Genomic DNA, 27,953 nt, shown 5'->3' with positions numbered 1-27,953 from the left:
GGGGATTGGCCAGAATAGACAATCCCTAGGTGGACCAAACTAGGTTTAGCGTTGTGGCTTCTAATCTGGATCTGGAGGAGATTCATGTGCATTCTTAAAGGTGCCTCTGTAATTATCATATCCCCGGTGCAAGCGCGCGAGACTTTATTTGTATCCTCCCCTTCCTAAATCATCTTTTTCATCACCTCAGTATGCTTTTGTTCATTATTTACACAGCACGGTGCGTTCGTGACCAACATCACTGTGCGGGTGCTCTCACATGAGGCTGAGATTGTTGCTGTTTGAACCTGCCCTTAAAATGGTATATACAATAATATTTTGTGACATTTTAATGTTTATTTGCACTGATTGCCGAATGTTTGAACACATTATAAAGACAAACATTATTGTTCAGGTATTTGTCCAAATTATTTACAGTCACTCTCCGAATCTGTACTTCTATGACTTTTGATAATAGCCAGCTCTTTTTGCCATCATTGTGCGCCTGAGTTGCTTATCATTGAGTAACCTTGGTGAAGAGAGGCGTTTCTTTCTTTTTTTTTTTTTTTTTTTTTTTTTTTCTCCTCCTCTGTCCTTCTTTCAAGGTGTTTCATTATTGCATGCTGTTGGGGAGTTTTGTATTGGGAGAATGCAGTAAGCCTTTCACAAGTGGATAAGAGAAAACTCAATATTTGGCCATATTGAAATTCCTCCTGTGTTTTCACAATATGGTTTCGGACTAATCTGGCAATCGAGGCCGCCGTTTCTTGCCGGACTGAAAAGGCCATGCAGCAGCAGCAGAGGCTATTACATCACTATTTCACCACACTTGTCAACTTCATTATATGCAAGTCCTGGTAGCGTGTGTTTGGAACTCTTTTCAACAAGCGCAAACCCTGAGAGCGATACCTCTGGCTTTACGTCAACAAATTGAATATAAGCTCGAAAGTGTAACTTTAGTTAGAAATTCAGTTTGAATTAATTTTTGCAGACGAAGGGTGCAGTGGACTTAATGTAGGATCAGTGTCACTCATTTCATCTTGCCATAGCACAATATGTCATAGTTTGCATCTTGAAATATGCGACCCAGTGATTACTATACATATATGCATGTATTAACTTGTTTATAGAATCATTTTCATATTTGTGTGTCCAACCATATGCATGCAAGGACTGAAGCGACGATCACTGGCCTCATGTTTCTTCGATATTTGTCAAATTGAAAGGAACGTTAATTATTTAGTCTCTTTTGACATAAGCATATATGAGCATCTATGTTGCAGAAATTGCTCTCACAAGAATTTCATGGAAAAAGGAATGAATGTAATTAGTAATATAGTAGTAATAGTATTAGTATTAGTAATTAATGTAGTGTATATATATATATATATATATATATATATATATATCCATCCATCCATCCATCCATTTTCAACACCGCTTATCCTGGTTAGGGTCGCGGGGCGCTGGCAGGCAGACAACACCCTGAACTGGTCGCCAGTATATATATATATATATATATATATATATATATATATATATATATATATATATATATATATATATATATATATATTACAGCCTATTTCATTTAATTCAAAATAAGTCATAGAAATATGTACCCTCCCTTACCATTACTGATTAGAAACTGAGCTTTTATGTCAAATAATAGCATTTCCATCTTAGCATGTTCACCATCTTTTTAAATATATTTTCATCCTTTTCATTATTATTAATAAATAACATTTGCTCCCTTATGATGTCGTATATATTACATACATATAAATAGATTCATATAAACATATAGCATACATTGTCTGATAACAGGTTTACTATTCCAGGTTCAAAAAGCACTTTTCAAAATTTGTTCGGGCTGCATTTATTGATTGCTGCAATAATCAATAAATCTGTCAATTATTTTTGTCAATTAATTGATGAATCAGATACAACAACCTTTTTTAAATTTCCATCCCTTTATTTAAAAACAAGACATTTGTTCAAATTGACAGTGCAGAAAATGCACAAACATAAATTGATTATCATTCAGTTACCGGTTTGGTTCCAACATGTCAGAAAATAGGCAAAAATGTTGATCATTGTTTTCCAAAGTAAAAGCAGTTTTTGGCAAATATCAAATTCTGATGAAACACAAAGATAATCTTTGTGCAGTTGTGGGGGAATGCAGAAATGGGAGAACATTTCCTATTAAGGCTAAAATTCCAAGGATGTGCACAATTTTAAGTTTTAAAAGGTCTGTAAATGATTAATACATTTTCGAAATAGTTGTCAGTTATTTTGATCCATAAAATGTTGCACCTCGAAAACTCATATTTCCATTTTCAGGTGTTGGTACAGTAAACCATTAAATCATCAATATATTGACATACTGTATATAGACTCATATAGATATGCATCGACAAATATGCACTCTACTGCTGTAAATGCACATATGCTAAAACATTTGGCGATATGGGGTTATTTGTTATTCATCCAGATTCATGTATAACTATTAGATGACGGATTTCAGTTGAATTTACACTCCTTGTATGCATGTAGTTGGAGTGGTCAGGATGGCAGCAATGGAGGTCCTTAACAATTCATTCATCGTGCGCAGAGCAGATCACCTGACGCCGGGTCGGCAGAATGCCAGACGCTGGCGGGTGGGGGGGAGGCTCCGGTGCCAAGGATGGGAAGGGCAGGAGGGGGTGTAGGGGTTGTATTCTGCCTGACGGAGTGGAGAGGAGACGAGGAATGTGATGAGCGGAGGAGCGAAGGAGGGGGAGGAGGACGGCGAGGCTCCTATTTGCTGTCGTGTAGTTTTAAGGCGTTCGACTGCAGCCAGGCAGCGGGTATCTGCAGTGACACTGTGACATGACTACAGCAGCCAGCGCTGTGTCGATCTGCTCTACCGCTGACCAGCTTATCAGGCTGGAAGCAGCTGTGTTAGTCAACTGCTATAATCACAAATATTTTCTGTAAGTTAGGTATTACAGTGATTCCCTGAGATACACGTTTAATTTAACACAAAACACTCCCCATTGAAATGACTGGAAATGTCATTAATCCATTCCAGCCCCCCAAAAAACAAAAATTTTTGTTTTTAATAAGAAAAACAGCGCTCTGTGATATCTTAGTTTATTAAAACATACAGTGATGCCATAATTTAATACAATCTAAAAAATTAAGTTTTCGCCACATTTTTTGCTTCAATTCTATGAACAATGTGCTGCTCCTTCTGTTGTGCATGTCTTGGCCGCCTATGGTGAGTATAATACAGACGTGGTAGTGTACAGGGAGACGGTCACAACTCAATAAGCCGCAGTACAATTAATTGTTCTCCGCAAAGGATAAATAATATATGCCTGTGAATGTTGTTATTTTATCTGTCAGTGTGTTCCTCAACCGTTTGTGTTCAAATGTCCGTTGCTTAAAGGACAGCAACCAGGATGCTATTTATTAGCCTGTCTCAGGCGTTAGCATTAAGCTATATGGACTTGTTAGCCGAAGCTGAAGCTGAAGCTATGTGGTTGCTTTAAATATACAAATTGCAAGCCTAATTCTCTTTTTCATAATTAGTTTGACAGTAAACTTAAACTGGGAATAGCAATAAACAGCTGCACGCCTCTTTTAAGAAACAAAATTGTCACTATCTGCCAAATTGCTGCTTCCTATGAAGAGAATGAAGTTCACTGCCACCATATTTCAAAGATTTTTGCTCCCAAATCAAAACAAAAGAATTGTACAAATGACGGCTCGTATCTTGAAAAACTTGCAAGTCAGGTCACTCGCCTTTTAAGGCACAACTGTATTATTATTATTATTATTATTATTACTATTATTAGTCTTGCATTTGACTGTGCCTCTTAAGCTCCACCGGGAATTCAATGAATTTAACAAGAAGAGAAAACATATAAGAAATGAGCACTCAAGAGTTCAGTATCATCTACTGTCCGAGCTTTAAAAGGGCCGAAGCTCCTTTTGTGTTCATTAACAGGAAATCACCTTCGGGAGTTATGTTGACTTGGCACGGTCTGAAATAGCTGTTGCAGTTACATGGCCCTATTGCCTGCTCGCTCACTTCCACACAGAGAATCATCTGATGAGGGGCTGATATGCCAGGCTAAGATTTTGCTGAGAAAAGCCAAACACAGTTGGAAAACAGCCATTGGCCTATATATTATCTACAGTACAACCTTTAAAGTGAATGCAGTCGTTCCACTTGGGTGATCAATGTCATATTTGTTCAGCTTTCCCTTTAAAAAAAAAAAATTGAACGGTAGATAAGCCATCCTAGTGTCAACGTGTTTCCATCATAAAACCTTTATTAATTATAGACATACAGTATGTAACAATTTTACATCCTTAACTGTCCTAAACATGTAAAACTAAAAAGATCTGTAGCATTTAACAAGGTGGAGAGTGTCCTCAAAATGTTTTTAAAAACTTAACCAACTGAACGATGAAACTAAGTAAAATAGAATTACACACCCTTTTATGAAAGTGACAGATGCATAGCGTGTACCAAAGTGTAGAGAGGGGGTTGCAGAAGGCCACTGTGTCTGGAAGGCCATTTTCCACCCATTTTCACTAAATATAGCTGACTTTTTTCTTTTTATTCGTAATTTTCTATTGATGTCAATTTATTGTCGCTTTTGCCAGATTGTATTGAGCACACCGTTCACGACTTTTGGGTGTTGTTGCATTTTCCTCTATGGTCATCATCAAATCCTATTCTACAAAAAAAAAAAAAAAAAAAAAAAACACACACACAAAAAGCAAAATACATGTCTAATTAATCGTTTAGATCACAGGTGTCACTCAAGGCCCAGGCCACATCGGGCCTGTCACATCATTTATGTAGCCCGCCTAAGCAAATCATGTGCCTCTATTTCATGTCTTGGTAAAATCTGTAGTAAAATTGAGAATTGCCCTTTATTGTTTGCCCCTTTGTTATTTTTTTTTACTAAATAATTTGTAAAACTAGTTGAACCAATTATTGAATTTGATTTTCATCACAGAATTAGGAAATGCATGAAATATAGCCACATGACATTTATGCTAATGGCATGTTGAGACGTGGCGCATATGACCATAACCCCCCCACCCCCCGCAGCCACAGGACTGGGGTGATTTCTTAAAATCCTCTGAGTCATAGTTGAAATAGCATCAACAATACAGAAATATTAATGAGTGGACTTTCTTTTGGCCTTCCCGTGGCCTGCAGAGGATTGGAATGATGCAGTTTACTGTGTTACCATGTGGCTTTTGGAATAAATTCAAAATGTTTCAAAGTGGGTAACCAGACTGAGTGAAAACATGACTTAAATCCGGATTTAAACTTTTAAAACATTTTTTTTAAAGAAAATAAACGTATAGTTGGTATAAGCATAATCTGTAAAAAAAAAAAAAACAACATATTTGTAAAGGATTTAAATAATCATATTTTATGGTAAAGTCTAATTTTATGAATTAGTATTTATTAAATATGCAATCAGATCACTTTGCAGGATACTTTGCTTCATTAAAAAAAAAAAATGACAGTTAACTTTTTACCTTTGTATGGTTTTCAGGCATAATGACCCTCTGAGAAAAAAAAAAAACTCCTGCTTCAGATGCTTACTGAGCTGAAGTCTCACAAGAGATTCATGATGCCAGTTTGATTTCTGAACTGCCCAAAATGTCCTGGCAGTTTCAAAAAGTTGTCGCTTCTCATTTATTTGTGGCCTCACGTCATCAGAAATTAGCATTTTATAGCAAAATATCTCTATTATTGAGACCAATAGTAAATCCATTTAGCTGTTGTTTCTACATTGTCTACCTCTCCCACATCTTGAAATGGATCCCATGAGTCATCAGCTCTGTTGTTTCCATTATTCATTTCAAAACGTACACAGAGCACAAAGAGGCTGGAGGGGTGAAAAATAATAATAATAAAAGAAAAAAAGTGGCGGTGCATGGCAAAGACACTGCTTTATGCAAAGCGTGCCATGCCTTGGGACCCTGCCAGTTGATGTGCTGTTAGAGGAGCTGGCGCCCGGGCCAGGCATGGAGTGCATGTGAGTGTCTGTGTGAGTGTGTGCGGTGCTGTCAGGCTGTCAGTTAGGCCTAATGTGGCTCCCTAGAGGTACCTGGGGGAGACCCATCTAGCACCCAGTCAGCCTCTGCTGGCGGCCAAGTGGTGACAATGGGTTCCCACAGAGAGAGAAAGTGTCATAGCACGTATGTAAACTAGTGACAGATGACTGCAGACGTGTGGCCTGCAGACACAAGGCCTGAAAGTAAAGCACTTTTCGCCCGCCCGCCTTCCCATTTCATACCCACTTGAGACTAGGCAGCGGCAGCCGTGAATACATTGACAACAAGTCAAAGGCGTGAATAAAAAAACGGATGCAAATCATTTGGCAAGACAAGACATACACTGCGCAAGAGCTTTTTTGTTTGGCTTTGAAAAGGCTGCCGCAAATGGGCAAGGAGTTGTGCAGCGCTTCAGGCAGCTTTTCTAGGCCACAGGTCATGTGGGTCAGTGTTACACTCCCCGCAGCCTTACTTCAACCCTCGGTCTGTAAATAGAACATGCAACGTCACCCGGCCAGGAGGGAGGTAGATTCCAGACCTCCATGGCCACAGGGCAGCTCGTATGGAATCTGCTTGTGTAGTTGACCCCGAATGATTGAAACTCACAATGCACCCTGTAGAATATTGTTATTACATGCATACCCAAATGAGCAAGACTGTACAAATTGCCCCGTACAAAGTGGACTGGTACATTTAGATTCTTCATTGGCAAGCTTTTCACACTTCATCAAGGAAGCTCACATCAGCCACAGGAAGATTATTGTAAACGGTCTGCCAACGAGGACCTTTTCCACACGTTGTTGCGCTGGATAATAGAGTGGAAACAGACAATGGTGACTCACATAAACATTGTAGTATTATTAATGAATTTGCTTTTTAAATCTTTATGTGGTGCTCAAGTGGTGAGCAGATCGGCCTCACAGTTCTGAGGTTCGGGCTTTGAATCCAGGCTCCAGCCTTCCCGTGTGGAGTTTACATAGTCTCCCAATACTCTGGCTTTTTCCCACATGACCAAAACACGCATGTTAAGTTAACTAGTAGTACTCTAATGTGTCCTTCGGTGTGAATGTGAGTTTGAATAATTATTTTTATTTATTTTTGTCTCTATGTGGTCTGCGATTGGCTGGCAACCAGTCCAGGGTGTACCCCGCCTCTTGCCTGAATTCAGCTCGGCTAGGCTCCAGCTCATCCCAGACGCTAGTGAGGATAAGGGGCATAGAAAATGGATGGATGGATCTTTATTTGGAACGATTCCTAAAGAGTTAATATCGCAACACATACCAGCTTTTAATTCCACGGTAGAAGATCAATATGACTTACAAATGTAAAGTAAATAAAAACTATATCATTAAAAGAAAATAATCATGTTTTTAAACCTGATACCAAATGACAGAATTTATGTTTGTCTGCCTGCTTACAGAAGACAGACAGGGTCAAAACTCCCAGAATGTGTGCCTCCAATCTAGATACAGCCATATGAGTTTGCAGTGCTACACAACTAAGTTATAATTAGCAGTATTATTAGCGCCTTAATTTAATTTCCAAAAACGTCAGCTTAGATTGAAGATACATTTCGTCAGCAAGGGCAAAACTGTGGCTACCTCTAATGTTAATGCGAGTTCTGTTCAACTACGTGGGGAGAGCGGACCGGAGGAGAAGAAGAAACATGATTAGTATGACTAATGACCCTGAAATTATGGACCCTCCAATCTTATTTAGTCTAGGTAGCATTTCTGTTACTCGTTTGAGAACTAAGATGGAAATCTTTGTAGTTGACAAGACCCAGACTATTTGCCGGGCGCGAAAGAAAACACAGGCACATTCTATTCTGACAAATGTATTTATTATATTAATTTATTCATTATAAATCAAACTGTGAGTCAGAAATCGAGATACTAATCGAATCTTAACTTTGGTGAATCGTTGCAGCCGTACTAATCACAGACAACCATGAAATACAAAAAGAATCTCGAGTGTTCCACTCATATTTTCACTTTTATTAACATTTTGGCCTTGGCAGAGCTCTATCCTCTGCAGAATGAATCGTAGTTATGATCATAATAGAACTGCTAAAACAACATTTAATGTTGCAAGACTTGGTGTTTTACCTCCCACACAATTTCATGTTTGACACAGGTTAACATTTCCCTCTATTCATAGCCTTTAAGAAATGCTCGGGCATCATTTTCCTCGCACCCGCCCTTCCTTTTCTCATTTCAATTGCACTCTTTGAAGATTCGCGCCCACCATCCTTTGTTCACGTTGTTTTACAGATAATTCTAATTAGCACTTTGAGCTCTCTTTCAAAGCCTTTCTGTCAGTCATGAAAATGGGCTATGGGTAGACTTAAAACATATCAGTTTAAGTGACTGGAACAAAAAGATGTCTTTCAGATTATTTCAAATATTGTTTTAGTGTTTTATACAGCTTCAATATCAAATTAGTAGTAAATTAAATGTGAAAGTGTATCTTGTTATTATTTAAGTGATGAAGCTACCATCATTATTTTGAAGCACTCACCTATACTGTCTTTTCCACATAGAAGTTCATATTTCTGGTTTCCCTACATGCCATCAGTAACTTTTTGACAAATGTAGCTGAGAGATGCCCATCTCATATTGATCTAAGATTGCCTCAGTTGTCTCATTTCACCTTTTGTCCCGCCTGTGTTGGACAAGCGACCTTCTTTGAGACGCGGAATGTTAACATATCCCTTTTTGCACAAAAGCTGGGAGCAGTTCCTCTTTTATAACTTAACTTTTCGGTAGTGTCGTGCTATATTTATTTCATATTTGCTCGCGGGTGTATGAATGCAGTCGCAGACATCAAATGTTAATTCATACTGTGGTCAAAGCTATACTGTACAACCCATACAATCCTTCAATGCCTATAAAGTCCCCGTTAAAAACATGAAGGTTGAGGTAATAGGAGAGGCTGTGAAAACACTTTCTTTTATATCAGGCTGACGCGCGTCCCGTGATCACACCGTGAAGGATGAGCTTCCTTTACAACGCGATATCCCGCTATCCTAACCAGGTTACCGCGGCTATAAAAAGTAATGGTTGGGAATGGGATCAGTGAACAAGATAACTTGTTCATTTCCAATGAGGCTTGCCCCTGTTTGGTTTGTACACCAGACGACTGCCTCCTGACGCCATTAAACTGCTTCATTACAGTAAACGTCAGCACTTACTAAATAGAATAGAACTCTGGAAAATCCCATAAAATGCTCTTTCCCCCCCCCCCCCCCCCCCCCCCCCGCTGTTTACATTTAGCATGGGCATCTTTGATTAGGGTTTTTTCTTTTGAGGGATAACAGGACGTTTGGGAATAAAGATGTTAGTGGGTAGCATTTGGTCAATAAGGCTTCATGTAGCAAGGTCACAATGCACCTCTCTACTCTTGGAGTGTGTAGTAACCCCTTGTGTGAGTATGTAACCCCTTGAGAGGCAGATTAACCACAGAGGTCTACAAAAAAATCATTGCTTCTACTGGATTTTCCACCATTAAACCCCGGCTACCTGACTTCAACGGCTGTTTTGTCTGAACCGACAAGACATTTGCGTTGTTGTCCGTAACTTGCACTACAGAACGTCATGAGCCCTGCCTCTTCCAATTGTGTCATAGTTGCATTTGGTGAACTTGTGTGTCAAAGGCTGTTCTTTGAGCATTTGTGTGGATTTAGCCACACTGAGGGTTGTAATGGGAGACGTAGCCTCAGGGGCCTCTTGGCCCGGAGAGTCATGGTTTAATGAGCATCACTGAAACTGAGAAATGACAGCTCACCGACTCTCTCAACCTCCTGATTTACTGTATTAAAGGAAAAATTGAGAAATACATGTTCCCCTCTAGCCATTAGACTTAGCTATTACCTCCAACCAAGAAACCTCACGGGAGTGTGACAATATCCAGGGGATTCTACCAAGAATTCAGATTTATATATGGTAAACAAAACAATTAAAAAGGTACCTGTGTTTTTATGTACAATAAAAATCAATCACAACTAACTATGTACCACAAAGTATTGTGGTGCTTGGAAGGACAAGAGGTTCATCCATTCTCAATGCCGCTAATCCTATTCAGTGTTACGGGGAGCTGGACCCTACTCCAGCTGACTTCGGGCGAAAAGTGGACTATGCCACCAACTGGTCGCCAGTCAGTCAGGGCACAGGACAGGTTATTTGAAACAAAGGCAAAGAATTTGAGAGCAAACAAAATGTGTTAAGAAAATTGTCATGACTGATAAAAACACTGTAGAATGGAACCTTCAAAGTAATGCCTTAATGCACATTCCCCAGGACCGAGTGTTTGCATTCTACAGAGGAGACTTCTTCTGAAAATTGCATCATCCCTTGTTAAATGGCTGGGTTGAGCCTTTCGGAGTTTTCCTGCTTGTGTCACATGTCCTTTACTTGACAAGACATGTTGACATTACTAGCGATCTTTTTTAAATCGTCATTTCGACTTTATAAAATGTGGACAGTCATTGTCCATAAATACATGCAGTAGAATTTAAAGAAATATATAAATAATAGTAACATACTTTATGAATACAGTCATAACAATATTTTGGCCAGCACATTTTCAACGTCGAGTGGGAGGTTTAGTTTACAGTGGTACCTCGACTTGTGAGTTTTTTAAGATATTATCCGTCCCTCGGCTGATGTTTTGTCTTGAGTTGCGAGCAAACATTTTTGTTTACATGCGTGAGCTATGGTGGCAGCGGACTTACAACAAGCAGCAGTGTGGCAGGTAGCGAACAATTATTTAAAGTGAGGCTAAGTGCTTGCTTGAAGCTGTTTATTAATCTCCCAGTTGAAGTTTACTTTAAAAATAAACCTCAAACAAAGAGAATTACACATTGTGTATTTAACCAGACCATTAAGTACGCTAGCTTATTGCTCACACACAATGCAAATCGGCGTAGACAAGCTAACGAAACTTGCATTGATGTGGTAATGATAAACCTTGTTTGTTTTTTAACAAGGCAGTAGCAACACATGCAGACAGAGCATACAACAATACTCACAGACATGTGTTCTTTATCATCTGCGAAAATATTATTGCTGCTTCGATGCGACCGTCTTCCTCTGTGTATTTTCATCAAATCTACATTTACTATGTCTGTATGTATAATAATGCCGCTGGTGGCCAAAGTGCACACACCAGAATGAGCAGCACAATGCCCAATGAATTATGATCCACAAACTGTTTAATTATTTACATTCTATTTCATGACATTTTTACTGTATGTTTTTATAGAGTAAAATATTGTAGAGTGCTCCATTACAATAATGTATGTTAGTGTTTTTGGGGGGAAATTGCAACTAATTCATTGGATTTCCATTCATTTCAATGGGGAAAGATGATTTGAGTGTTTTGAGTTACGGGTGTGGTCATGGAATTGAACCTGCAAGTCAAGGCACCACTAAACATACATTTTGCTAGAATCTTGACACAGCTGGGATGACATCTGTTTCGGGACACAGGTCGACCTACAATTTGCTGTTTTACAGAATGTATTTTTCCCAATGAAAATAATGGAATGGAAATATATTACCACATATCATAAATCCTTTACTTACTGTACAGACAACGTTACAGTACATGTACAGTTACATTTGTAACAGTCAGCTTTAATAAGATGCTGTTCATCGTAAAACATAACTACAATTAATTGTTTACGCAAGCTTACCAACGAACTTTCCTGCTGAGTAATGGGCAGTGGCCATCGATGTCAATGTGTTGATTTTACTCTAAATGAAAAGCTTCAATATCATGTCAAAGGGTAGTGATGAGTAAAAAAATAACAAAATAAATAAATAAATAGATTTCCCGTTGTGGACGACTGGTTAGCACATCTGCCTCACAGTTCTGGGGACCGGGGTTCAAATCCCCGCCTGTGTGGAGTTTGCATGTTCTCCCGTGCCTGGGGGGGTTTTCTCCAGGTACTCCGGTTTCCTCCCACTTCCCAAAAACATGCGTGGTAGGGTGATTGAAGACTCTAAATTGCCCGTAGGTGTAAATGGTTGTTTGTTTCTATGTGCCCTGCAATTGGCTGGCGACCGGTTCAGGGTGTACCCCGCCTCCTGCCCGAAGATAGCTGGGAAAGGCTCCAGCAGCCCGCGACCCTAGTGAGGATAAGCAGTAAAAGAAAATGGATGGATAGATGGATGGATTTACCGTTGCTATGGTGATTATGAATGACTTATTTTAGCTGTGAACCAGCCAGGACTCCTGTCATGTTGTGTTAATGGTGGCCTCCATGCCAATGTTACTTTTAAGACTTGTACATACTTTGCTGCAAGCTAATGATCAGAAATGTTGGTGTTAGACATGCATTCACTGACTTTAGTTTTGTTGGCTGAAAAGCAAATATCATTCCACAACAGTAAGGGAGCTGAAAATATTCCTTATTGTTACTTTCAGTTTAATTTCATGTGCTCTAATTGTAATAAATTTTGATTGAGAGACAGAATTTGTAAGTAAATCTACACAAGATCTCAATACTAGTACTGACTGTTATTTCCTCTACTGCTAGGGAGATCATATAACAAGTGTCTTTATAAGCTCAGCTACCAGTGTGGTTACTTAGGTGAATCTACAGCTTTGGGCTTCAGATGATAATTACCACTGATGAAATGCGAGTGCCGTAAGCAAGGTTACATCAGACATGTCCAACGGCTTTTCAGGGGCCGTGCTCAAAGAGACACACGAGATCTAGACTTGTTAGCTGCAGTTACGATATGGCAATGGTGTTAAAGTAATGACAACGTACGTATGTGCTTGAATATGAACCAGTTATAGGAGAGAGAGAGAAAAAAAAATTGTTTTCACTAATTGGGCACATGAATGAGAGAAAATTCCCCACATTGTTAATAAGCTCTAATATAGTCTGTTGATTCAACCAAAACGTGAAATTCTTTAGGCCAATTTTATTGTAACATTTTACTGCGTCTCTCTGTTATATCAATGATATATTGGTGTGTGAAATTAAGAAATGTATTGCTGTGTAATGTTATGACTTGAAACGAGAAATGGGCATATGACTACATTTCCTTGATGAGGTGAGACAATTGGGGAAATGAGCAATGAATTTTAATCGATGAATGTTATTTTAATGGCTTGGAAAAATCTCCCTGGCTGTTCTGGATATGTTTTTTTATGCCAATATTGTCTTAACTAGAATAATGTTGCCCTTATGTAGTGTCAGAGCTGTGGTCAACGTGGCTGTAGCATCGTCAACTTCCTGTAGTTGACGATATTCCTTTTTAGAAAGCAAAATAGTATCATGCGTTGCTGCAATGCAAGTAGTAATACTACTATTAGTATTACTATTACTACTGCTACAACTACAACTACTACTACTACTAATATATATATATATGTATGTGTGTATATATATATACACATATATACAGTCTGTAGGACTGTAGTTTTGTAGGTTTAGGTCCAAAAGGGCAAATGATGTCAATTATGGATGGGCAGAGTAATCGATTCATCGGTTGCGAGGAATTCAGCCAATTGTGTGGAATTGATTGTTAATTAATCAATTCTTGAGGCAATTAAGGCAAAATGGAGTGCACTATTTGGGTGCAACCAGCAGATATGCTGGTGACTCAGCTCGTTAGTGGTTCAACACTTAACATCGAAACAGGATTTTATAACATTGTGGGATCTCATTAATAAATATTTTAAAATAACAATACATTTTTTGGTAGGTCGGTAGGTGTTTGTTCGATTAGCGTTCAATCAATGAGTCATTTCAAAAACACAACAAGGATAAATCTAACCTAAATAGGGTGAAGCACCAGCTTATTATACCAACGTCTGTCTTTTTCTTCTTTTAAAAAAAAAAAAAAAAACATACATCAGCAAGAAAACCTTCAGGTCATCTTTATGGAGCAAAATGAAATTAATAAAAAGAAAAAACAGAAAACAAAAAACAAACACGATGCACACATTTATCACAAGAGTCAGGCTAATACAACTAAAAGTTCCAATATTTTCACACTTGCTTTTGTTTATGTCTGATCCATTTATTTTCTAGTACTTTAGTAATTGAGCATTCATTTTACCCATCAAGTAAATTTCTTCAAAATGCCCTCCCCTAATGTCAATACGTCCACAGACCTGCTGAGCATATATGATTAGACTTAGAAATGTAAACAGTGAAGAACAGTAATTACTATACATACTGTGTACAAATAAGTGTAAACATTACAACATGATAATAAATACTGTAGATATGACTATAACATACACCCTAGAAAGTTTTACTGTTTTAATGTAAATAGAATTATCCATTACAAATTGATATTCATGATGGCCCTTATTAATTACTGTAAATTAAAATTGTACAATACAAATTGATATGACAGTATGTCGACATTAACTGAACACACTTTAAAAAAAATTTTTTTTAAACATTCATATTTTCATATGACTGCAAATAATATGTATGAATTGTGTTTTTAAATTTGAATGAATCTTGCCGTAACATATATCATTTATTCTGTGATCATATTGTTCTGAAACTAATGAATCCAGCCATTCCATTGCCCATTTTGCCCGGAGAGTGATTTTTAAGCTGATGTGGTCATAGTCATTATTGTTATCGTCGGTATCCTGGTATGGACAGCCCTTTAGGATCAATGTGCTTGATAGTGTGCTGACGTGCAGTCATTAATCAGCATGGTGGTCAGACTGTGAAATTTATGGACAGTAGGCGTGCAAATACTAGGAATGAAAAAATCTCTTTTCCAAATGAGGGGTTAAATGGCACGCTGCTATCTAAAGATTGGAATTAGTGCCTCATGGAGCTATCTGTTGAGTTTAAGTAGTCTTAACTTAATATGTGGCATGAATGAGATACTGATTATAGCGTTTCACACTGTATCAGAATGTTTGGCCCCACCCTTTCTTAGAATAGCTCCAGTAAATTTGAATAGGAGCTTGTTTTTAACCATAGATGTAATTAGTGTCTGTCGGCAATATTTGCACGCCTGTCAAGAGTGGCCCGTGTGTGTGGAATAAAAGCAAAAGCTCTTGTAATTATGTTTACATCCAGAGATGAATATCCAAGGATTGTAATGATCAGTAATTATAAATACTTCTCAGCACGTCTGCCGCCTCAGTGGGGGCTATTGTGTGCTGTGAAGTCCAGAGTTTGTGAAGCTTAATAATGACATTGTGCGCCACTAAATGTGGCCTTTTTTTTTTTTCCCCCCCCCCAGTTTTTTTTTTTTTTTTTTTTTTTTTTGCACAGCCGTGTCTGCTTTGGCTTCCAGTGCATAATCATGCTCCAGTCTGACTTTAAAGAGCTCATTACAGTTAGTTTTCTAAAGAAGCACTTATTAAACACAGTTACCTAATAAGCATCTTGGGTGGTGCAAATTGGTAAAAATGGTAATGACTCTGATTAGGCCACGTTTCAATTATGACAGCTTTCCCTCCCCCATCTCCCTCAATGCTCCCTTCCCCCAAGCCAAAAACAGAGGAAGGAAAGTCCAGCTCTTTATGCTCGGTCTCTCTCTCGCTCTCTCTCTCTCTCTCTCTCTCTCTCTCTCTCCCTCTCTCTCTCTCTCTCTCTCTCTCTCTCTCTCTCTCTCTCCCCCTCCCTTACGCACACACACACATGCGCCATACACACGCGCACACACACACACACACACAGAAAAAGGAAAAGAAAACAGCTCTGCCACCTCGGTGCTTCCTTTCAGCCGCACTGTAATGAATAGAGAATTGTCCAAGCGGCGGTCCAATTTACACACTGGGAAATTGGATGGACAGAGTGGAGGCCCACTCTTGTTTGCTTAAAAAACGGTCCTGGCTACCAGATTAATAGTTCCCAAAAAGGTCAACATTTCTGTTTCATCGATGCTGATCACTGAACCTGAAATTAAACACCGTAGCGTCGCATATCACCGTGTCATCACAGTGTCAAATGCGTGTTTTGACCCACCGGTTTGTGTTTTGGTATGAAATACCTTCACCTTTTTTTTTTTTTTTTTTTGCAATAAAGGTGGTTAAGTTTTAGTTCTGAGATGAGGCAAAATGCATTTAAATCAGTATATACAGTTTTGGATTTCACACATTCTTGAAAACATTTAATTTTAAAACTCAAAATTGTCAAGCAGGATGGGCTAACAAAGCCTGTATTTGATGCAGGCTGATCAGTGGAATGTGATCTTCAACCCTGTGTAATAATTCCACAAGTTGAATCTAATTATAGCTCCTCACATAAAACAAAGGAACCTGTGGCTGTTGAATTTGAGAGAACCATTGACATAAAAATGGAAGCGTCTGCACAGGCATGTGTGCATAGTTATACTGTATTTTAAGTACGCATACTGTATATATCTGCTATCCAGAGACTTCTAGGAAAGAGAAGTTATTCGCATTGTCTTTAAAATAGTAGACTTGATGAATAACAGGAAATTAGTTAATTAAGTCATTTCACCCATCGCACCCAGACATTAAATCTACCTTCATTTCATTCAATCTAAAATCTAATCTTGCTCCACAAATCAAAATCCTTTGTGTTGTGCTTATGTCCTACACGGAAAGTGTTAGCAGCGTGATGGCTTCAGGTAATCATCATGGATGGTTCATTACGTGAAAAACTGGATGCTCATGGAGGACAAGTACACTTTGCAAGTAGCACTTCTTTGATTGCCTTAAGTGGCACATTGTTCAGAGGCCATTAACAATAACAGAGGAAACGCACTCAATAAGCCCCCGTGCAATTTTGCTATTGACGAAATGTTGCTTGAGTGTTAATGAACGATTTTGACCAAGTCCGTTGCTGATACTCTCGGTTCACCGAGTGCCGCATGCCACGGGCCAGATTCATCGGTGGGAGAATATTTGAACATATCAGAAATAATGCCATAATTGCTTTGACGTGTTCTAGTGTTGGCAGGAGTTAACGCTGTGACAACCTGTGTTGAGATAAACACTCAAAACCTGTCAAGACAGCGGAGAGCATAATATTCACACCAATGCAGATGCATGTGCTTGGTTCCATTGAGACAGACATTTACTTTGAGTGGATGATGGCAGAAATGTTCAAAACTGGAGGGTTTTGTAATCAACAATACTTATAGATGAAATTACTTGTTTCTGCTATTTGAAATAATTGTAATTTGAGATAGAAGAATGTAATAGAACTTTTTTGTTATATTTCCAACAGACTTTGACTTTAGGTGCGTGAACATGTCTTATTTTAAGAACAAAGTCAAATATAACAAGCCATTACCAGAAAGAAATTGTGGAAGAATATAACATTTTGGCAAAGTATATCATTTTCAGTAGCGGTGCAACAATTAATTGACAAATAATCGATTATGAAATTAATCAACAACAATTTTGGTAATAGATTAACCATTCAGGGACTTTGTTTAATTTATGACCTTGTTTAGAGGTCCAACAGTTACTCGATTATCAAATTATTTAAATAACTTTTTTGATGATCAATGATCCCATTGTTTAATTTAAAATTGTCCTAATCCTCAGATTGCAGCCTCTCTACTGTAAATATTCTCTCAATGGATGGATGGATTATCTTTGTCTTGAATTTAAATAAGACATTTGCAAACATCTGCTTTTACTTTGAAAACCGATAAAATTGTTGCCTATTCTCTGACACGTTACGGGACAAACCATGAACTGAACCATAATCAATTCATGGCTAAAATAATTAGTCAGTTTAATTAATTACCCCCCCCCCCCCCCCCCCCAAAAAAAAACAATCTTTATTTTCGGCCATGGTATGAATAACCGGTAATTGACATGTAGTGGAAACAGAAGCAACTTCAGAAGTTTATATCAAACTAGTATCCCTTCGCAAGTTTTTAAAAAAAAAAAGGTTGGCGAGTTCATCATTCCCTCTTATCACTCATTAAACAATTCTAAATAAGAAACAATAATCAGTTAGTAAACAGTAATCAGGAAAAAATATTTGTATCTGATTTTTCGAATTTGAATGTTTTTTGAAGTGTCCTGTACCGATTTTATTTCATTATATTGTGTTTATAAAAATCTCTATCAGTCAATGATTTTTATTCCATTTCCTGCATATGGTAATTTTTTTAACCTGATATTTTCTGCAAAAATCGACACACACACGGCTTGTTTTTTTTTTTTTTTTTATCAATTGTGTTATCTCACTTATCCAAACTACATTATTTTGTATTAGAGCTATTTACATCACCCACATTTGTTTCTATATTCTTTTGTATTATATATATTTGAACATTTGTCCTCCTCAGTAGCTTGTGCTTATATTTGTCTGCCAGTTTTTTTTTTTTGTTTTGTTTGTTTTTTTGCCTTGAGCTTTCCCTCCTTTCATCATTAGCTTGGATGGTTGACAAGCATGTAAGGCATAGCATGGATCTCTTTGACTAAAACCTTGTAAATTAACACAATTAGTGCAGCGTAATCCTGCTAATTAGCTCCTGGTGTGGTGGGTGGGCCAATGATGGAGATGGAGTCAGACGAGGAAGGGAATCATCCGTTATTCTTTCCAGACAATAACTGCGCTTGTCATGCGCCTCGAGCCGCAGCTGCCTGGTGCTTCTTAAATCGCGTGAAAGGACGAGCTGCAAATACTGCAATACTGGAATCCAGCACTGCAATACCTGCTGGGCCAAGGCGCAATAATTGCATTTGGAAATAAAACATGTGCTTGGATGCGTCCTCCACATGATATGTGAGCCTGTTTTGAGCAGCTGTCTATTAAACATTCTTTGAGGGTGTAAATCATCAGATAATCCCCCCACTCCCCGACAATATAAAAAATTACCACATGCATGAAAACATTTATTTGCGCATTGACGTCGGGGTTTAACTTGATCCTTGATGTCATTCACATCTCAAGGCTGAATAGGCCGAGAGACGCTCGCAGTCAAGCATGTGTTACCCCCCACCGCCCCCACCCCCCTCTCGTTCGGGATGGGAAGCAGTGGGCAGACTTGATGTGGATGTAATTCCTGCTGGGCTGAGGGGTTTGTGTGATGAAAGCAACGGAGCGCTGCCAAGGAAGATTGCTTTGCTGCGCTCCTCCAAGCAGATTTGAAACTGTCTCAGAATGCTTCAGATGAGAGTTGGATTATGGACTGACCCACGTTGTCCGTCTGTGTCATTCTGCTCCGTGTTGGGTGGATTACAGCACAGCGCTGTGTTTCACATCCTCATCAATGCATGTTACGTGACTGCTGTGTTGTTTGTTGGCCGCATGGGACACGTGTGAATGCCGCGCTGCCAGTATTTAACCCTTTAGTGGGCAAGGAACCGTATTTGTAACTTAAATTGGGCAGTGAAACCCCCTGATTTCTTAGAGCAAATTGTACTCGAAAACAATTGTAACATTGAAAAACTTATGATTACAGTTGCTGTTCAATGAAAAACTCTCAATTTGTTTCTATTTATCAAAAAAAAAAAAAAAAAAAAAGAAAGCATAACTCTCTCAGACAAAACAACAAGAACAAGAAATAATTGAAAAACATGAATTTACAAATTTTATATTTCAATAGATGCCCTCTAATGTGTTAAAACATGTTGCGCGAACGCACTGGCTCGAGCATACAGTAGTTGGATATGTTGAACATTTTCAAGTCGTGTAAAATTTAAAACTACACCATTCTTTTCACAGCTGATCACTTATCATAGTGAATGCTTATTTTGACATCTGTTTCCCTTATGCATGACACCCAGGTCTAAAGATGCAGTGGACCCCAGAGCACACACAATGGGCAGAACAACACTTTGACATCTCATCCACTACCCGCTCTCCAGCGCACAAGGTAGAGGCCTACCGGGGACACTTACAGCGAACGTACCAGTATGCGTGGGCAAACGATGATATCTCCGCACTGACTGCCTCCAACCTGCTTAAGAAGTACGCAGAGAAGTACTCTGGGATCCTCGAAGGCCCGAATGAAAGAGCTCTTCTCTGTTCCTACTCTGACGGCACCACTGGACTCTTGAATGGACGAAAGTCGGAGAATGAGCCCTGGCAGGAGGGGATTTACCCGATGAACTGTGCTCCAGATGTTATATCTGTGAGCAAAGCTGGAATGACAGCTGCCCTACCCCCTACAGATGCGTCAGCTAGCATAGGCAGCTCCCCGGGGGTGGCGAGCAGCTTGTCTGAGCCGAGCTATTCCAGCAGTAACTGCGGGAGCCACACGGCCACGACTCTCCACTCGAGCCTTTCCTCTCAGGAATACAGCGCCGGCTACAACGGCCCCTACCTGCATTCTAGCTACAGTGGCCAGACAACCCCGGCCCTCCCTTCTCCACATCCCTCTCCTTTGCACAGCGCCGGGCTCTTACAGCCCCCGCCGCCGCCTCCTCCCCCCACCTTAGTACCGAGCTACAATGGCGCGTCTCCAAACCTTCCCAACTACAATTATCCGCCAACAGGGTATCCCTCTCAAACGGCTGTCGGCCCCGGTTATAGCCCCGGGGGAGTGCCCCCTCCTTCTGCTTATCTGCCATCCGGCATCGCGGCGCCCACGCCGATTCCTTCCTCCACTCTGCCTGGCTACACCTACCAGTCCCACAATCATACGCCGATTGCCCCGGCACCTCTAAATGGCAGCACATCCAACTCATTAAAAAGAAAGGCTTTCTACATGAGTGGACATGGAGAAGTGGACTCTAGCTATGGTGACTTCAACTACAACCAACAGCGCTCTTCTCAGAGTCCCATGTATAGACTAGCGGACAGCAGTGTCTCAGACTCCAACCGGGGCAATGGCTTTGACAGAAATGCTGAGGCCTCCTCTTTGGCATTCAAGACAACCAAACAGACAATATCTTCTGATCAGCAAAGAAAATTTAGTATACACTCTAGCAGGGCTCTGACTCCTCCATCCTTCGGATCGTCTAAAAGCTCTGTGGATGACCTCCGAGCTGGCGAGCCCTACAGCAAGTTTGGATCCCCGATATTGAGCGAACAAAGCGAAGAGCACAGACAACACCTGCCTCACTCACTATCGGGGCCCGATGTCGGTACGCCTACCTCGTCCATCCTTGCTGCAGAGGAACAACTGAAGAACAGCGATCCCAACCTGGTGGACATGGTGACGGCAGAAATCCTTCAGCAGTGCCCTCAGGTTGATTGGAGTGACATCGCCGGACTCGAAATGGCCAAAGCGGCCATTAAGGAGGAGATACTATGGCCCATTTTAAGGCCAGATATGTTCAATGGACTTCACGCATTACCTCGTAACCTTCTTTTATTTGGACCTCAGGGAACGGGCAGAACGCTGATGGCTCGCTGCATGGCCAGCCAGCTGGGGGCCGCCTTCTTGCGACTTAGCAGCTCCACACTGGTGACCAAGTGGTTGGTGGAGGGGGACAAAGTCATTCAGGCTTCTTTCCTGGTGGCTCGGTGTCGCCAACCGGCAGTGGTTTTCATCAGCGAAGTGGACCTCCTCCTGTCGGCCCAGCTCAGCGAGGACAGCCCAGTGAGTCGACTGAAAGCTGAACTCCTCATGCAGCTCGATAGTATTTTGTCCTCCGCTGAGGACCACGTTCTTGTGGTCTGCTCCACCAGTAAACCCGAAGAGATTCCGGAGTCCCTAAGGAGGTACTTTACCAAGCGATTGCTCATCCCCTTACCCGACGGGACGGCACGACACCAGATAATCAGCCAAGTGCTCTCACAACCCAACTACTGTCTTAGTGACAAAGAGATGTCATTACTGGTTCAGAGGACAGAAGGTTTTTCAGGACTGGACGTGGTTCAGCTTTGTCAAGAGGCCGTGGTGGGCACTCTCCACGGCGTTCCTGGTTCCGACCTGTCGAGTATCCACCCAAGACAAATGAGACCAGTCTCTTTTCAAGACTTCGACAATGTGTTTTGTAAATTCCAGCCTAGCATATCACAAAAAGAACTTGACACATACACTGAATGGAATAAAATGTTTGGTTGCAGTCAAGGAAATCAATGAGATGCTTCTACCGTGATTTCATAAAAGAGTTTTGGGTGGTTATCATGCACTGGGCTGGAAGAATCACTAACATGAACACACTTGATATGGTCGAGGGTTTGGCATTGAGTGCTTTAGATGTAAAATGAGCAACCCGTAATTTGATAAATTGGTACATGGCTGGAGTTACTTGTTCACTAAAAGACTTGTAAAGGATACCCACTCCCCACTTCTTGTTTTTGTATATACATACATATATATGACGATACTATACTGCGGATTTTGAGATTTAGTTGCTATCAAGTGCCTGAGGTGGTGCTGTTTCAATTTTCTTTTTTTTTGCCTCACTATCTTCATTGGTGACATGTGCTAATAGTGCAATTAAAAAACAAAAAAAACAACAACAAAAAAAAGCTTTAAAATGAGACAAAAAAACCTGCTTTCTCTTTTCCATTAGAACAGCTGTGTCTGTTGTGTGCTCTTTGTGAACAGTTATTTTGAGCTAAATTAAATTTTATGGGCATAATTTCAGCTTCATCTTCTGGCATATTTTGTACTGTATGTATAAATGATTTAATTACGGGGGAAAAAAACAAAAACATTTACGTACTCATACTTTGCATACACACTTTGGTCCAGTAAGAGTCGAGCAAGTTGGTATTTTTTCGCTCCTCCAATGTAGATACAACATAGAGTCAATATTATTTTACAATGTGGTTTCACTTTAACCAATAAATTACTATGTAATCGTTGTTAGTTAGTAATTCAGTGTTTGACCTACATGTAAAATGAGACCATCCAATGTTCTTTATTTTGAAAACTCAGGAAAGTGATTAAGGTAGAGTCACCAAATACAGCTAAGCCCAATATTATTCACACCTTTTGCATTTCCTCTTCCTTCTCAAGTGTGAAATGATCGCAGACATTTACGCACTTTCCTCCTGGCTCAGCCCTGTCACTTGTTTCTATACAGAGTGGTGCGTGCAAGTGCAGTAACGTTTGTTCGTGTGGGAAAATCATTACTGCCGGGCTTCGAGGCAGAGATTTGGCTTTGACTTAATGGAGTTATTCGAGTTATTCGATTAATCGTTTCAGCGCTGGACAAAAATGCTGATCTCTGGAAATGATGCGAGGACATTGAGAAAGACGATGTTAAGCGACATTAAGTTATTATATATTATAATTCACAGAAACATCTAGTAGATTAGAATGCTGTCGAAGTGTAGGTTATAGTAGAAGTCACCGAATTCTTTAGAATTGTGCATAAGATTGCATTTCCTCTAAAGTGTGTCGATCAGATCACTGGTATGGTTCATTTATAAACTGTAAAATAATTATCTCTAACCCAGATTCTTCATCTTTCACAAATTTCTTGTGTAATTTCCAGCTAAAAGATACCCACTCAACAGTTTAACACCACATTTTGCAAGGGTACGAATCATTTTGGGCTTAATTGTACATTTCCAACACTACACACCACAAGAAGACTTACATCTGAAATTGTATCAAACAACCATATACGGCTGTAATACCTCAGCAAGTGAGAAATGAGATGGTTTCTACAATGAATGTATATATTTAATTTTGATTTATTTCCGAGGCCAATAGTAATCTGCTTTGTGGTGTTTCCTTGAAATGGAACATTGTATTATGATTAGAGATTTGCCTTTGAAGAGAATGGTACTGTTATTTATCTTGAATTGTTGCCTGCGGCTGATTCTGTAGTTATTTTCAAGGCGCTATCACACAGAAAATCATACACAGTGATTCTGGTCTTTGAGTTCCCCCGTTTGGAGGCTCAGCTGTACATCTCGCAATGAGAGCCGTGTAGAATTTGAAAAAGGTGCAGACAAACATCTTGGGGTTGAGCGAGAAAAACTGCCCGGAGCCATTTCATTCCATCCTGCTGCTGTTTTATCATTAATGAAACCGAAGGATTATGTATCACCTAAGTTGCTTTTCTACCTCAGTTTGTTAGTTATCTCTGAAAGACAAATATGTGACAGCAGCTGTTTTAAAAGAATGCCAGTATTATTATTATTATTATTTAACTTTATTTTATTTTTCAGTAAGTGCAAAATACAGTCAATCTAAAAAGTCTGCACACCCCTGTTGATATGCCATTATTTTGTGATATAAGACAATTAGACCAGGATGAATCATTTCAAAACATTTTTGGACCATTAATGTGCCCTATAACTTGTAAAAGTCAACTAATTTATTTTAATCTTTTCAAGTGGGAAGGAAAAACAAACTCGGATCATGTGGTTGCACAACTGTGCACACCCTCTTTGGATGTGGTTTTGATTAACCCCAAATCAATTTCAGATCTTCTCGTAGGCTTTTCCCAATTTTATTATTTTTTTTCACTCTCCCTAAAAGATTGTTTTCTTTTAATTGTGTGTGCACGTTTAATGCCTTTATGAAGAATGGAAGAAACATTTTGCAATGATTTATCATGGTCTCATATTTCATATCACGCAAAAAAACTAGCATTTGACCATAGGTGTGAAGACTTTTTATATCCACTCTATATGTGCTTTACAATTTGATAACACATGATCCTCTAAAAGGGGAATACCACTGATGGTGTTTGCTCTAATATATGATCACTTATCACAACGATATCACACAATGTAGATCTATTTCCACATTTAACAGCTTAGTTACTTTGAAAGAAACAAAAAAGCAGAATGTTTATGGAAGACACGCTGTGACACTGTCTCAGTCTATAATTGTAACATCCATGAGTTGAGTGGCACTCCTTTGACTTGAGGGCGAGTGGCAAGATGTGACAAAGTGTTATTTTTAGACATTTATTTATACCTGTTTGTTGTTATTAAGCGGTACATAATCCAAACAACGTTTTTGGCGATAAAAGAAAGAGCACGTCTGACAAGTGAGTTTGGCACATTTGAATGTATGATGTCCTCTGGCCTGAAACAACACGAAGTACTCGCACAGTGATTGAAAAAAAAAAAAAAAAAAAAAAAAAAAATGGCACTGAAGTAGATAGCACTGTTGTTCTGTTGCACTAAACTTGGTTTCAAAGAGGTCCTGTTGTGTTTTTTTCTTACTATTGACAATTAGCAGATGATTATCATTATATAGCTCCACTCACGTCGCGTCATTATGCACTAATGAGATTCAATCCAAGAATTTAGTTTGATGGAGACTGTCGGAAAAAGATTTAGAGTTTTTTGTGTACAATTGCATTCAATCCTAGAGAGGTTTTTACAGGACTATATATTGGATTTCATTGTATGTGTGGCTACATAACAACATAAGAAGCTACAAAGCTTGTGATGCCTATGTGTAGTTTTACTGTGCATTCTGGTCTTAAAATACATTTTCATGAACTAAACACAATAATCCAGATGCCATTTCATTTTTTTTATGCGCTGTGAGATCAACTTGGGAATCATGGGCATTGCTCATTATTATTGTATTTTTATTTTTGATTCACCTAAGTAGAATGTATATTAGTATGTGTGTTTCACTGCTGTTATTTCTTCATGATTGATAATTTAACACGAATCCACAATCTTTCCAAAGCTGATTGGGTGTTCATTTGCGTAATGTCGAAATATGTGTAGATTTTTCATAAACACACTTACAATCATGAATAGAAAATGTGTCTGAGTACTACTACTGCGACATAGTGTAGTAACCGCTAAGGGTTGTTAGTGATGCATTGAAAAGAAAAAAACGTTTGAAAAGCTAAAGCAGGACTTTTGACAAAGTGGTAAAATTGCAAGAAGTCACAATATTACATTTGCTGTTGTGTGACATGTTGAATTTGAAAACATCTTAAGCAGTCGTCATTTTAACACAGGCATACTGCATGTTCACACTTGTAATATTTTGACTTTTTCTTCATTATTCTCATAGTATGTATTTTTTTGTCTTTTCAATGCGACTTTAATCCTACTTTGTAGAAAACAAGTAATTGGGGGTCACCCACTAGTTTAAAAAAAAAAAAAAACGAAGAAAAAAGTACAATGTTATGAATAATTGCACTTTTCTTGATTGAGGCCAAAGTAAAACAGCTTTCTTTTGACTATGTTAGAGCTCAAAACAGCTGTGGTACATGTAGATATTTTGAAATTGACACTTATTATATTTACACTCTCATCTGGCATTGTTTAGTATTGTGTCATGGTATGGGAAATAGTTTAACAGGCTTGACTCTTTTTTTGTTTTTATTATTGAACAAACACAGTCCAATCTTGTTCAAAGCATGCTTTACCAAGCTGTATTATTGGCTGGCAATTTGAATATATTATTGCAAGCTTTTATTTGACAAGACGGTGACAAGAAGCCCTAAGTGCCATTAGAAAGCACAGAATTCATGTGTTTAAGCGATATAGAGGTTCAAGAACATACAGAGTGATGTACGCTTACAAAGAGAACATGTAAATCGCGATGATCTCAAAACAGGTTTTTGGAAAAGGCAAATCATTCCTAAGTATGGCACAAGGCTAAGGAGTCGCATTAGTGTGGGTTTAATTGTTATCACATCTCAAATGAGGACAGTCACATCAGTCACATATTTATTCAAACGGGGTGTGTGTGTTTCACCTGCTGTCAATGTTAGAATTATAATTTGTCATTCATTATTAAGGGTGACGCGCCGAGAAGGGCCGTGGTCACCGACGATACTTGAGCAGAATCTTTGATAAGCACATCAATCCTCACGGTGATACGTTTTCTTTTTGTTTGTTTGTCTTTTTCGCTCACTTCATACTTTTGCTTCCATCCGTTACGGTATGTAGTTTGAGCTGGTAATCTTTCTTTGTATGCATTTCTACCTCATAATCACTGCATAATGTAGATGTAGTTTGTATGTCTTTTGTTTTTATTATTATTGTCAATCATTTGTGGAATAAAAAAGATGGAAAGTCAGCAACACAAAAAAACGAATAAAAAATGTGCCCTTGAAACTGAACAGTCTACCTCGTAAAGACTGTCTTTATTTACACTGGCTACTGCAAATCACACAGGGGGGGAAAGTTGGTGGGGTAAAGAAAGTATAATTGGATTCATTCCCCACTAAAAAGTGTTACGGACTGCAAGATGTGAATTCCCCCCACCTGAGAAAATCCAATCCAATGTGAACTATTGTCATGTCAGTGTATATGGATGTGCCAATTTCCAAGTGTACAAGGGTGGGGACACATTTGGACTTATCCATGTACAGACAGTGAACTTGCACATAGCTGTACCTATTGTACATTTGCTTATAGCCTACAGCATACAGTACATAAAAAGCACCACATACATGTTTATACGTGTGTATGTATTGCCATAGTACAGTGACTTTAAATGTATTTTAATTTTATTGAGGCTTTTGAAATACTAAATAAAAATGTCTCATTTTTTCCTGAACATCTGATGTTTTTTTTTTTTTTTTTTTAAATATAATTAAAATATTAAGGAGTCAACTTTGCATTGCATTCAAAAATAAGTTATACAGTGGGGCCTTGACATAAGAGTGAGCTGACTTTTTGGCTTGGACTTGCATGCAAAAATAGACAGTTAAATAAATAGTATAGATATTCGCTGCATTATAACCCTTCAAGAAATTGATGTTTGAAAGCAATACTCACAGGCATATATTTTTTATCGTCTGCGTGAAACAACTAACATCACTACAGCATATTATTGTTTACTGAGTCACTACCAGGAGTTGTGAAAGTCCTCTTAATTTGTCTCCATGACAGCATTATACTGCCACCTGGTGGCAAGTAACACACACCAGAAGAAGTCGCAAAGAATGAATCATCATGCACAATTGTTTAATTCTTACATTCCATTTAAATATGGTATTACTTTGGTTTATTGCATAGAAAATCATGGAGTACGATTTTCATCATTAAAACACATTACAATTTTTTGTTTTTTGTTTTTTTTTGGGGGGGGGGGGTTGTAATGGATTAATGACATTTCCATTCATTT

The 27,953-nt window shown here is 38.9% G+C and overlaps 1 protein-coding gene across 1 annotated transcript in view; it reads left to right on the top strand.

Moving 5' to 3' along the window:
- Positions 1 to 27,337, top strand: part of fign (fidgetin) — a 36,437-nt gene extending 9,100 nt beyond the window's left edge. Inside the window, exon 3 of the mRNA XM_061692819.1 lies at positions 19,771 to 27,337. Within this exon, the coding sequence (XP_061548803.1) occupies positions 19,771 to 22,016 (2,246 nt within the window). The 3' untranslated portion in view covers positions 22,017 to 27,337. The remainder of the gene's footprint in view (positions 1 to 19,770) is intronic.
- The last annotated feature ends 616 nt before the right edge of the window (positions 27,338 to 27,953 follow it).

Source organism: Phycodurus eques, chromosome 12 (assembly GCF_024500275.1).
Source record: "Phycodurus eques isolate BA_2022a chromosome 12, UOR_Pequ_1.1, whole genome shotgun sequence".
Classification (NCBI taxonomy): Eukaryota; Metazoa; Chordata; class Actinopteri; order Syngnathiformes; family Syngnathidae; genus Phycodurus; species Phycodurus eques.
Note: the sequence above shows the minus strand (reverse complement) of the source record. Positions and strands in the feature narration are given on the sequence as shown.